The following is a 13,033-nucleotide window of genomic DNA, read 5'->3' as shown; positions in this document are numbered from 1 at the left end:
AAAATTTTTTCCCCCCCCCCCCCCCATCAAAGTAGACTGATATGCTTGGCTATATTTGTAAAACTGTTTGGAATGGTTACTATTATTATTATTATTATTATTATTATTATTTTAGTAAATAACAAGTTAAATGTCATTATTATTGGCATAATTCAATTCACTGTTTGAATATAAACTCTTTCATAATAAAAGCTTCCTTCCTGGGTTTATCCACTTCATTATTATTGCTCTGATATGTAAGAGTTCTCATTGAAAATTCCTCCACTGAGAACTCAAAAGAATGTCATGTTTCTTTTATAAGAATAAGTAGATATAAGAAAAAGGAAAGGCACATTTTTATGATGCAACATTTTTCAATAATTCATTCTTTATCAGTATGCCCTTATTTTTAAGGTCACAAATTAGCTGCAAAGATTGATAGTCTAATAAAAATCCTATCACTTCAGTTTACTTGGGACAAATTCAGTCATTGAAAACTGTGATCCTTCAGGTCCATTTTATAGATTTGGTGATTTTTAAAGTGAATGTTTAGAATATACTACCTATAATGCAAGGAAAAATATGTTCTCCTTGTTAACAGCAAGATATTAAAATCATTTAAACCTACTTAGTAACACACATACATTCAATAATGGAGAACCTTAGGCTTACACTATGTCTTAAAAGTTTTCAGAGTAGTAATAAGATATCTCATAGAATACTTTTCTGAAGATGCAAATAAGGAATCCACTTCAAGTGAATATATACATAAGCCTGCATTTTATACTTGTATGTAAATACAATGTGTCTGTAGGTGAAATAAATCAAGTAAAACTAGCAATAAAAATTTAACCATATCAAAATAGAAGTGGGGAAAACATACTAAACTTGTATTTGCTACCTTGTTCATATTCACTGCCTTAGTAAATGAAAGGCCTAGCAGTTACACTGTCCAACAGACCTCGTTTTAAACTGAGGGTACACCACTTACTAGTCCTGAACTCTTGGGCAGTTATTTAACTTCTAAAGAAATACAGTGTAGTAATTACGAGTGGAGTTGAAATTCATAGACTGGGTTCAAATCCCAGTTCCACCACTTATTAACTATGTGGTTTGGGGGAAAGCCACTTAACTCCTATATGCTTTCCTCACGTGTAGAAAAGGTTTCTACACCTCACAGGGTTGTTTAAGGATAAGTTAATACCCATAAGGTGCTTCAAACAGTGCCTAGTACATTATAAGGACTTAAATAAATGTCAGATGTTTTTATTAAGGCTGTTTCCACATTGAATAAAGAGAAATAAGACTGCTATAGTAAGTTAGAAATGCACGAACGTAACATGACACATACACTAAGTACTCAATAGGTAGTAGCTACTATTATCACTAGAAAATAGAATGATACTACGGTTGATGAAAAGGAGGATGGCAACACTACCAGTCATTCAAGAGCTCAATTCACGAAAAGTGGTAGTCATCCTTGAGTCTTTCTTTCTCATCTTCCCAAGCAATTAATTACCAAGTCCTATAACCCCTATATCCTCAAAAGCTATCCCTTTTTCTCCATTCTCACTGCCACTACCTTATAAAATTCCTCATGCACGCTCCACAAGACCAATGCCACAGCTTCCTATCAGTTGCCCTGACTCAAATATCGCCTCGCATTTCAACACATTCTTCACACTCCTAGCTGAGTTTGTTAAAAAACAAACAAACAAAAAATAAAAACACAGAAGTTTGATCATGTCACTCCCCTTTAACATCTGCAATCAACCTGGAAGCACAGAACAATTCCTTCACCACTTTCGTACTCCTACCTAACGACTTAATGCTTCCCCTCCGTAATTCAACTCCCATGCCACTTTGTCCATTCCCTGACGTCTTGCCCCATCCCACCCCCATTTTTTTCCTCCCAGCCTGGATGAACTTTAGAATCAGTCTCATAAAAGGTATGCTAACACTTAAAACCTACATAGCTTACCATTTGATTCTAAGAGCTGGAACTGAAGATCTGAACAAAAGGCCATGTCTAACTGAAAAATTTACGGTTCTACAATTTCAGCTTTTGGTCAAAAACAAATAGTGAAAGAACTTTTTTAAAAACTTCAAAAAACTAAGTGTTAAATTTTCAGCTCCTGGTAATTCAGCCATTTTCAAAAGTGAAACCATAGGTTTTCTGCCTCCCAGGTTTTAAAACAAATCACTGACAAATATAAAATTCAATTGAAAGGAGCATTATACTTCAAATGTGGAACTCATGTATATTCTTTTGCCTGTATTATTTGTATTTATTTCAGGTACTGCTTTTTAAACAAAAGGTTATTTTCATCTATTTGGTTTCACTCTATAATTAACACAGCCTTTTAATAAATCTTAGGAATGACTCCTCCATGTGGAGATCAGCTTACATAGATCCTCTTTTACTAACCAGTTTGGCAAGTCATTTAAGTTTCACCATGCTTAAAATGATAAAGTTGAACTCTCAACATGACAATTACAACTTCATACCTATAAAGCTAAGTAAGTAAAAAGCTGACTCTAAAGTAACAGAAAAGTTCACAACAAAATATATAAGTAAAAAAATAATATTTCTAAGAAACAGGGTTTGAAAATCTTAAAGTAAGATTTTATAAATTGAATACTTTAACAATTTTAGGGCAACTAATCAATTTAAGATATAGTATGCCTCTAAAACTTTTTAAAAAGTTTTCAATGAACCAGGTTGCTTATTAAATAAGTATTAAATGTTTAAACATCAACAATTTGATATACAATTACACTTGACTCTAATTGGTAATATTAGAAAATAAAGAGGGTCAATTTATTGTGAGAGATGTTTATATCAGAAAAATGAAAGCTGAGATGAATTATTAACGTAGTAATTTAGATACTGCTATTATCAATGCTAATCATTAAAAAAAAGTTAACCTGTAATCAAGCAAGCAATCAGTTAAACAAAACTTTTCTAAACTTAGAAACAAAAGTTTCAAGCTCTTTAATATTTTAATAGTATTCCAACCTCTAATGAGACTCACAATGATGGGTAAATCCTCAATGTGAGCATATTCTTATTTACTCAATATTTTCCTTCTTTCTGTATTTGAATAAAAGACACAAATGCAAAAGAATAAAATAAGTATTTGAAAAATCTAAAAAATCATGTCATAGTGGGAGGGAGGCTGCTAGAAGATGCAACTATAAATATAGCTATATATCATACAACTGTTAGTGGGTCTTTCCACTTTGTCCTAAAAAATATATCCAAGAGGAGTGACAAATCTACTCACCTGATATAGTATTCACACAAAAAATCACGTTTGTGGTTCTCTCGTGAAAAGCAATCATTTGCTTAAAAAAGATTCTATGACTTCATTACCCTTAACTGAGGGTAGGTCTCCAGTGTAAAATAAAATAATAAATTCACTATGAGGTGGACAATCTAGCAATTAAAGATTTTAAAAATATTTTCATTCACTGGCAAGCTCATATAGATTTAAAAATTAATTTAAGCATTTTACTATTAAATCTTCTACAGTTTAACATTACTGATATTGAAAATCAAGTAAGTTCTTGCTCAACATGATTAATTTTGCATACAGCATGAAGAACATTAGACATAAAATTAAGAGACCTAGGTTTTCGCCCCAGCTTTGGTTGGCTTTAGTGTCCTCGTGTGTAAAATGAGAGGGTAGACTAAAAAATTCCTAAATATAAATGTGTAAAAACTCTGCCCTTGATTTTATCTCTAACAATTAAATCTTTTTTTCTCTTTTTGTATATGTATAGTACAATGGTAATTCAAAAAGTTAGTGGAAAAATAGAATTAAAAGATAGTACGAATCTTTCCATGAACTTAAAGTTCAAAGTTTCAAAAAGTAAAATTATATAGCTTAATATAGGTTTCCATTTCTCTTTATATATATGAAACTAAGAGCCTATTTTTATAGAATACTATCCAATAACAACTAACTTTTGTGCTGTGTTTTTTATTTTACAGAAATGGGAGATATTATCATCACCCCAAGTCTACAGAATAGAAAACTGAGGCTCAAAGAGTTGTTAAACATGGCTATGTCTTTTGGCCCTTTTTAAAATAATCCACATTTTACTAAATCAATAGTCTACAAAATGGTTCAATGGATTTTGGTTTTTATAGTTACCTGACTCAGAAGCTGTCTTGGAATTATAATCCAACTAAAGGAAAAGAAAAAGGTTTTTGTTTTTAACCAAAAGTTGATGGAATTCAAAAGGAGATTTTGACTCTAAATATCCTACATAATATACCAAAACACACAACTGTATTATATATTGGGATGGCTGGTTAGCTCGGCTCATTAAAGCATGGTACTGATAACACAAAGGTCAAGGGCTCGGATCCCTGTACCAGCCGGCCACCCTAAAAACGAACAAACAAATAAAAATCTATGTTACATATTATTAAAGTCACATTATGATTTTCAACAGTGAAATTTAGAATACACACCAAGATTTTAAAATAGTATATACAAACAGAGGAGATGTAATAATAAAAATAATCAAGATATAGAACTCAAAAAAAAAAAAAAAAATCAAGAGGTCTGACAGATTTACCGGATTCCAAAAGCATGTGCAAAGTTTAGACACTGGGATATATTCTTTTCTCTATTCGAACTCTTTAATATCATACTTTTAAACACGAAATAGTGATTATTGTAAATATCTTGATTTAAGCTTGTATTTCTAATCAAAGCTTTCAAAATGCAGGGGCCCAATTTACACAATCAACTGAACTATGCTCTAGACTGCTTTCCGAACTACCTCGGCATAGCTAACACAATAAACAGTGTCCAGTATTTAGATAATTACATCTTAGGTCTTGAGTTAACTTTGGCAGTCCACAATAATTTTTTTCTTAGCAGAAGACGATGAAGAACTACAAGGTGAGACAGATGCTGTGCTTTACTTCTGGATAATAGGAAATGGTCTCTTTTCTTCAAAACCTTTTGCAGTGAGCTGGAGCAGTCCAGTCAGTCACTCTTGCTAATGCATCAGTTCACTGTTGTTAATAAGGAACTGAGAGAGATGTTATCCTCCTCTCTCTCAAATTAGTTTTATTTTCATTTTTTGCATTAAATCGTATTTTTTATTTTTTTATTTTTTTCCCTTTTTGTCTTTTTTCGTGACTGGCAACGGATCGCAACCCTCAGTGTCGTGCCCATACCGGACCGGGACCGGCAACAGGATCGCAGCCCTCAGTGTTGCTCCCGCACCTCGCTCAGCCAGTGAGCGGCCGGTCTGTATGTGGGATCCGAACCCTCGGCGGGAGCGCCGCCGCACTTCCCAAGCGGCGCACTGTAGCAGTGTGCCACCGGGCCAGCCCTGAAATGTTCCTTTCTAATTCAATGTTTGATATCTGATGGATTTGTTAATTTAAATGTTTTATCTGTTATGAAATTATAACAGTAAAAGTTTTTCTAGCAAGTGCCACAAGAATTTAGAGTAATTAGCAAACCATCAGGGCCAAATTACAAACAATGGCTAAGGCAAAAATTCAAATACTCACTTTGTTATTTTGTGTCACAAGAATACTTCCACCCCCAGGTTTCAAAGGCACCTCTTCCATTGCTCCAAACACATCAGTCTCAACAGAAAAAGTTAGTTCTAGACCCAGATCACTAATATCATTATCTAAAATCCATTGCAAATTTTTGGCGTATTCTGGATCAATGGATGCCACATCTTGGTAATTTACAGGAATACCTAAAAAATGCAAATATACAGCAGTTATTGTCTAAATGTTTCTGCTTTTCCTCATCTGTTTAATGGTAAAATACTGCCCTCTAAAGACACTGTGAAAAACTGCAAAATATCATCCAATTCACAGTATGTTTTAAAGGAATGCTAATTCCTGAATTAAGAAGTCTGTTAAATTAAGCCTATGTTTCTTCCACATATTTACAATACAATCTTTCTTTGAAAAAGCTATTCAGGAAATTATTATAAACTTCAAAAGTTCCACTTATCTAAAATGCATTCTCAGCATAAACATACACACACTAAAATGGAAAAAGAAAATCTTTTAGCAGAAAGTGTTTAAAAAAAAAGTCATTATTTTCTCTCCCTCAGGCCCCCAATTACCTTACACACACAAATGGTCTTCAATCAAAATAAAAATTTTGATTTTTATCACTCATCTACTTAGTTTTCCCTAAAAACTGTAAGAAAAACAATGTAAATAAATTGTCTATAGCAAAATAGTCTTACCAAGAATATGCTTATAGAATGATCGTGTGAAATAAATATTGACCAGCTGCCGATGGTTCAAAGCTAATCCCAAAATCTGTCCAGCAAACCGGAAATAGTTCAAGTGATCAGGATTTACATAGGAGTTGCTATTAGGCTGAAATGTTGTTCCTATGGAGATAAATACAAAAAAATTTATTGTTAAGAATCTATGCAAAAGAGAGAGCCAGTGCAGGTAAATTAATTCATATATAACTTCAGCAAAGCTAAGGTTACATTATATATAAACCTCACAGGAATGTTATTTGTGGAATATATAATAGGCAGTATAATCGGAAGTACAGAGATAATCATTAATTCACACTTATACTTTATCAGGGTAAGTTTATGTGCAGAGCAAAAATTTCACAACACTTTTGACTGAAAGTATTTGGAAAATCATCAAAGAGATCCTGGAAATAATACACTAAAAGATCACACACACATGCACGTTTTCCTAGGCAGTGTGGTAATAAGTACTAGACTGTGAACTAGAGCAGACATTGTCTCATTCATCTATACATGCCCAGTGCAGTAGGTATTTATTAGCATTTGCTTCGTAAAAAATAGAACACTAAGAGGATAACTAAAAAATTTAAATGTACAACTCTACAAGTCTTCTTAAGTGACATACCTAGTAAATGAACTTGATGCCTGTTAACAATGATCAGAAAATCACTTAAGTCCACAAATCAACCAATTATTCCTTATGGCAAATAATCAAGTTTAAACAGTTACCACCAAAATGAAAATAAAAATGTCAAAAGGCAATAGTTAATACTATCAAAACCTAGTGCAGGGCCGGTCTGGTGGCACACTGCTACAGTGCGCCGCTTGGGAGTGCGGCGGCGCTCCCGCTGAGGGTTCGGATCCCACATACAGACCGGTTCCCACTCACTGGCTGGGCGAGGTGCGGGCGCGGCACCAAGGGGTGCGATCCCGTTGCCGGTCCCGGTCCGGTACGGGCGTGACACTGAGGGTTGCGATCCGTTGCCAGACACGGAAAAAAAAAAAAAAAACCTAGTGCAAAGGAGTATAATTCCACTTTTATGAAATATTCAGAATAGGCAAATTTATAGATAGAAAGTAGACTAGTAATTACCTGAGGCTGGGGGGGAAGGAATAGGGAGACACAGAGTTTCTGCTTGGGATAATGAAAAAGTTCTAGTGACAATGGTTTCACAACACCATAAATATACTTAATGCCACTGAACTGTACATTTTCAAATAGCTAGAATTGAAAATTTTAAGTTATATATATTTTACCACAATAAAAAATGTCTCAAAAAAAATCTAGTGCAATAGGAAAACCTAATGCCTAGACTTCAATTTTAAATAACTCTCCTTCCCTATTTTTCTGTGATGACCACTAACACGGATTACAAATTCATTCACTCATTCAACAAATATATAATGAGATCATGCTATGTACTACTATTCTAGACACCTGGACTAAAAAATTAACTGATAAATTTAATGAAATAGCATTGAAGAAAAAGTGGAAAAGTACTGTAAAGTGAAATGTTTGGTCATTTAGTATTCATATTTTGACAATAAATCAATGTTGACACTGAATTAAATTGCCATAACCAGTTTACTTAGATGTAAGGTACAAACTTGGAAGCTTATGGTTGAATGACACATGAAGCTCATCATTCACTGGTAAGTACCTTTTGAGAATAATACCTAGACATGAGGCAAGATTGTATTATAAAAACCCAAAGCAAGGCTTTGTGAGATAAAGAAAGACTTTAAAGACAAACATAACCATGATTCCAAAAATATAATATTCTAAGAATAAACACAAATATTTTTAACTTGTTAAAATAATGAACGCTCAAGGTTACTGATGAACCAGCAAAGATTTTTGATGACTCTACTTTTCTACCCTAGCTCTGTATATAATTCCTTCTCTATCCAAGTATTTTCTGGGAAATCTAGGTTCTTAAAAAAGAATAGATAAGGAGAAATTAAAAGGGGGGAAAAAAGGAAACAAATGGGGGGAAAATCTGCAAGAAAGGAATGATAGTTTTTAACTTGAACACTAGTTAAAACAATATGACACACATGTTAAATTTTAAGTTCAAAATAAACATACCTGTGACCCTCCCAGCTATTTTTATGATCTCAGAAAAATCCAACTGCACAAGAAAATAACATTTTCACAGAATAACAACAGCATCTAATATTTACTTTATCTTTTTATGTGCCAGGCACCAGGCTAAGCATCTTCACGTATCAGCTAATTGAATTCTCACTACATCACAAAACATAGATTATCACCATTTTCAAATGAGGAAACTGATGTTCAGAAAGGTTAAGTTTACAGGCCCAGGATCATACCAATAAAGTGGCAGAGCTAGGATTCACACCCAGAGTAACCCCAAAAGCCAAACTCTTAACCACTATACAGGTTGAGTATCCCTTATATGAAATTCGTGGGACCAGAAGTGTTTCAATTTTTAGATTTTGGAATACTGGCATATATATAATGAAGCTTATTAAGGATGGGACCCAAGCCTAACATGGAATTCATTTACATTTCACACACACCTTATGCACATAGCCTGGAGATAATTTTATACAATAATTGTAACAATTTTGTGCATGAAACAAAGTTTGTGTATACTGAATCATCAGAAAGTAAACCATCACTATCTCAGGCTCTCATGTGGACAATCTGTGGTTGTTTGGCAACACCATCATTTCTGACTCTGAGTTTATATGCAACTGCTAAGCAATCATTTTTCTTATACTTATTCAAATACAAGTACTGATATGGATTATGTCCCCCAAGTTTTATGTATTAGTAGTTTGATCCTCACTGTGACTGTTAAGAGGGTGGGAAATCCTATTATAGTAATTGGAGAGGTGATTAGATTCTGAGGACCAGTGAATGGATTAAAAATGGTGGTAGTGGACTTGGTTCTGAGGACTTGAAACGGAGAATGCATGAGGAACTCTCTTTCTCTCTGCTCTGCCATTTTCTGCCATGCGAGACCCCTGGGTCGCTGTCACCATTACCAAGACCATCACAATATGTGTTCCCTGGACTGTGGACTTCCAAGCCTCCAAAACTGTAAGCAATAAATTTTGTTTTCTTATTATTTACTCAGTTCCAGCTATTTCTGTTATAAGCAACAAAAACAGACTAAGACAAGTACTTAACAATAAAAAATACGACAAACTATTAATACAGTGAAATTATAATGTATTCAGGGTAAACTAAGCAGCACAGAATACCTATATAGGTTCAGCATCCCTAATCCAAAAATCCAAAATCTTAAATGTCAGGTGTGGAATTTTCCACTTGGGATATGTCACCATCCAAAAAGCTTCAGATTTTGGATTTCAGATTTTTGAATTAGGGATGCTTAACCTGAACTGCACACAGTAAGCATCTTAAGTTCATTAGAAAAGTCTTTAAAATGATTAGGTCTACCCAAACATTTGGTAATTCTCTTCATAGCAAGTACACACAAGAATAAGAAAATATGTCACCTACATTTTAATTTATTACTCCTATGATCCAAAGAGAAGACTTACATGGCTTACAAAAAGGACAAATCAAAATCTTCACAGCCTATGTGTTTCAGCCGATGATCTGCTATAAATTTGTAGTATTAAGGAAGTACATCTACTATTGATTCCACACCAAATCTGTTTTTCATGTATGAAACTAAATAGACTAAGAATAAGGGACTATAAAAAAAAACTTTTTTAAATCTAAAATATAATGCTAAATCTACCTTTAAAAATTAGGCCTAAATGATTAAACTCAGTGCTTCATAAAACACGCTGTAAACCACGAAGACACCAAATTCACCTCAGAGCAAACCACCAAAGGTTACAGAGTTAAAGCAGGAAGTCCCATATTCCTAAGTAATTTTTCAATACTCAAAGTGTGTCTGAGGAACCCATTACATAGGCAAATGCCTGCCGCTCCCTAACTTCACTGTAGCCCACCCCTGCTTGCCTCCCCTAAAATCATCCTTCTTATTAAATGGGGATTTGTGCTAGTTTGGTTAGAAGCAATTCAGAAGCTACAATTAATGAGAATGTAAACACTGGGGAAAGAAAAGATTTTCAGGAAAAACAAGCAACTGCACAACACATTTGAAAACTGAAATCCACCTTCACTTGGAACATAAGTCTTAATTAAGTTACAGAGCTCTCAAATATACTCATACCTCACACAAATGAGGTGGTAACCATTCTCATTTAGTCTACAATATCAAATTGTAAGTCTATAGGTTGTAAGCACCATTTCAAAAAACAGAGTTGTTTAGGCACACTAGATAGTTAAATAAGAGCTTTTTGGTTGCCAGGTCTTAATCTCTTAAAAGGATTAAAAATAAAGTTAGTATACATAAACAGATTATGAGTTAAGATTTAACATCATGATTTCTAGACTGGTGTCCATGACCAATAAATTTTAAGACTTGGAAACTCAAATAGGGCTAGCAAATTTTTATTTTTCTAAATAAGGACTTTCATTTTTTAGATCCATCTACTAGCACCATTACTTTATAAAATGAAATCTCAACTCAAAAAAAGACTAAAGGACAATCCTTAAATTGAATACATTTAGTTTTATTTTACAAAGCACTGATAAGCACTTCCTCGAGGCCAGCACTAGTCCTTGAGACAAGCATTTGGGAACCAACTGTTTAAAGGAAAGAATGCTATACACTTATAATTCTACCACTCATTAACTGGAATTATAGACAAATCATTGAATTTCAGTTTTCTCTTCTATGAAATGGGAATAATACTCCACCGAGCTCAAAGAACTACTGTGGGAATCAGATAAAACATACTGAAGTCGTTTGAAAAATGTGACAAGTCACAGAAAAGTCATCTAGACCATAGAACTTACCATCAGCTGACTGCGTAAACAATGCATAATCAGGATTGACTATCTCATTAGATAGAATATCAAACCACTCACGCACAACACCTTGACCCTAAGTTCAAGAAAATAAAATTAAGCATCAACAGAAATATATTATATTGGGAAATTTTTTTTAAATAATAACAAATTTAAAACATATTAAATTTTTTTCCTTTTCAATTAAATATTAAACTTTACTCAGGTACATTTCAATCTTTTAGATATAGTGATTTCTACATCACTCATTTTTATACCCACCATGCCTTCTTCTCCATGGAACCGTACAGCAATCCCTTGCTTTAGCTTTGCACAATTTGCTTTTGACACAACTTCACAGCTACTCCTAAAAATAGAATCTAAATATGCAGCATTGGTTAGTTTTATGCATTAAAATTTACAATAACAAGTAATTTGTGCCTCACACATACATGTTTCTTTGTTAAACATACCTCTATGAACCAGCAAGATATCATTTTCATTCACTGGCCTGTGCACCATGTCTGAATCTGGCTGTCCTGAATGCAAATGTTCATAGAACCATTCACAGCGATCTTTAAATGGCTAGCTCAAAAAATAACAGTAAGATATGTTAGGAGTATTTTAATTACCTGATTACCAGATTCACTACCATGCTAAATGCTCCTTCTATAATCATTCTTAGACCTTTATTCATAAAAAGTGGTTACCAGATAATGTTCTAACTATTCACAAAAAGGCAGATCATAGCTGAAATATTCGACCTACAGAATGTCTTTTAAAAATTCCTACCTTTTCAACAGAAAATACTTGATAAATTAGGTTATATCTAAGAACTTAATAACAGATATGTAATTGAACATATTTATTCTCAAATAAGACATATAAGAATAAATTTTCACATACAGAAAAATTATGTTGCATGTTCCATTTAATGTTTCAGAAAAATAATCTTTTACACCTAACTTTATTCCCATTTCTATCCTTTGGAATCTATGCAGCAACTAGAAAGGAATTTGTTATCCTTTTCCTTTCCCTTTCTCCACCCTAAAAATTGAACAGTAAAGAAAGTCTCTACCTTTTGTTCATCTGCCAGGTAAGCAAACTGCAAGTGATCTGTAATTTTTACGATTAATCAGAAAGTATTATTCAGTACCTAGTATGTGTCAACACTGCAAGTAACATAAGAGCAGCAAAAATCTCAATTTCCTCGCTAAAAACTGTTTAATACAGTTAAAGATTTGAGACTAACATAGAACATTACAATACACATATAATACCAAGTTCTAAACGGTGAAGTACAAACTTCAGATGCACTGAGAAACTGGAGACTGCACAGTTGAGTGGAGTACAAGAGCTTCAATGAGGTCACGGTTTGAACTAGGACCTAAAGCTTGGTAGAACTCGCTCAAGTTGGGAGGAAAAAGGGCACACCAGGTTAAGGGAGCAAGGAAAAAGGCACAAGAGAAACTGTATCTCCTTGCAAGATGTAGTAAAGGCACTGGTATAACTAACCAGAGTTCTATCCCTACACATGTTGAAAGAAATATGTTTATATAAGTAAACTGAGCACATAATTATGGATCCTGAGAATCAAGTAAAAGATACAGGGGACACTGTGGGAATTTGGTCAGAGTAAAAACATGATAAATGCAATAATTAAAATGAATACAACAGCACTAGTATAGAGAGAGGTAATCCAGGTAGCAGTTGCAATAATAGATATTGGATGATAACATCCTGCTTGTGGTAGGAAAGAGAACAATGAAGTAAATCTGAGAGACATTACTCCTTTAAACAAAGATGAAAAGTAAGAGAAGCTATCTAGAGATATAACTTATTAAGAGAAATAACTTAGAGAAGGAATAACACTCACCCCCCCCCCCCCCTCCCCCCCCCCCCCCCCCCCAACACGCTGGGCCA

General features: G+C 33.8%; 1 protein-coding gene across 2 annotated transcripts in view; it reads right to left on the bottom strand.

Moving 5' to 3' along the window:
- The window catches only part of HACE1 (HECT domain and ankyrin repeat containing E3 ubiquitin protein ligase 1), a 108,481-nt gene that overhangs the window by 24,869 nt on the left and 70,579 nt on the right, over positions 1 to 13,033 (bottom strand). For both annotated transcript variants that reach the window (XM_008569397.1, XM_008569398.1), the window contains exons 15-19: positions 11,584 to 11,695; positions 11,393 to 11,490; positions 11,120 to 11,207; positions 6,223 to 6,372; positions 5,522 to 5,718 (exon numbers count right to left, since the gene is read on the bottom strand). In XM_008569397.1, the coding sequence (XP_008567619.1) occupies positions 5,522 to 5,718; positions 6,223 to 6,372; positions 11,120 to 11,207; positions 11,393 to 11,490; positions 11,584 to 11,695 (645 nt within the window). The remainder of the gene's footprint in view (positions 1 to 5,521; positions 5,719 to 6,222; positions 6,373 to 11,119; positions 11,208 to 11,392; positions 11,491 to 11,583; positions 11,696 to 13,033) is intronic.

The sequence above is a fragment of the Galeopterus variegatus genome, unplaced genomic scaffold, assembly GCF_000696425.1.
Source record: "Galeopterus variegatus unplaced genomic scaffold, G_variegatus-3.0.2 Scaffold491, whole genome shotgun sequence".
Taxonomy (NCBI): domain Eukaryota; kingdom Metazoa; phylum Chordata; class Mammalia; order Dermoptera; family Cynocephalidae; genus Galeopterus; species Galeopterus variegatus.
The sequence above is the reverse complement of the archived record's forward strand: the minus strand, read 5'-3'. Positions and strand labels throughout refer to the sequence as shown.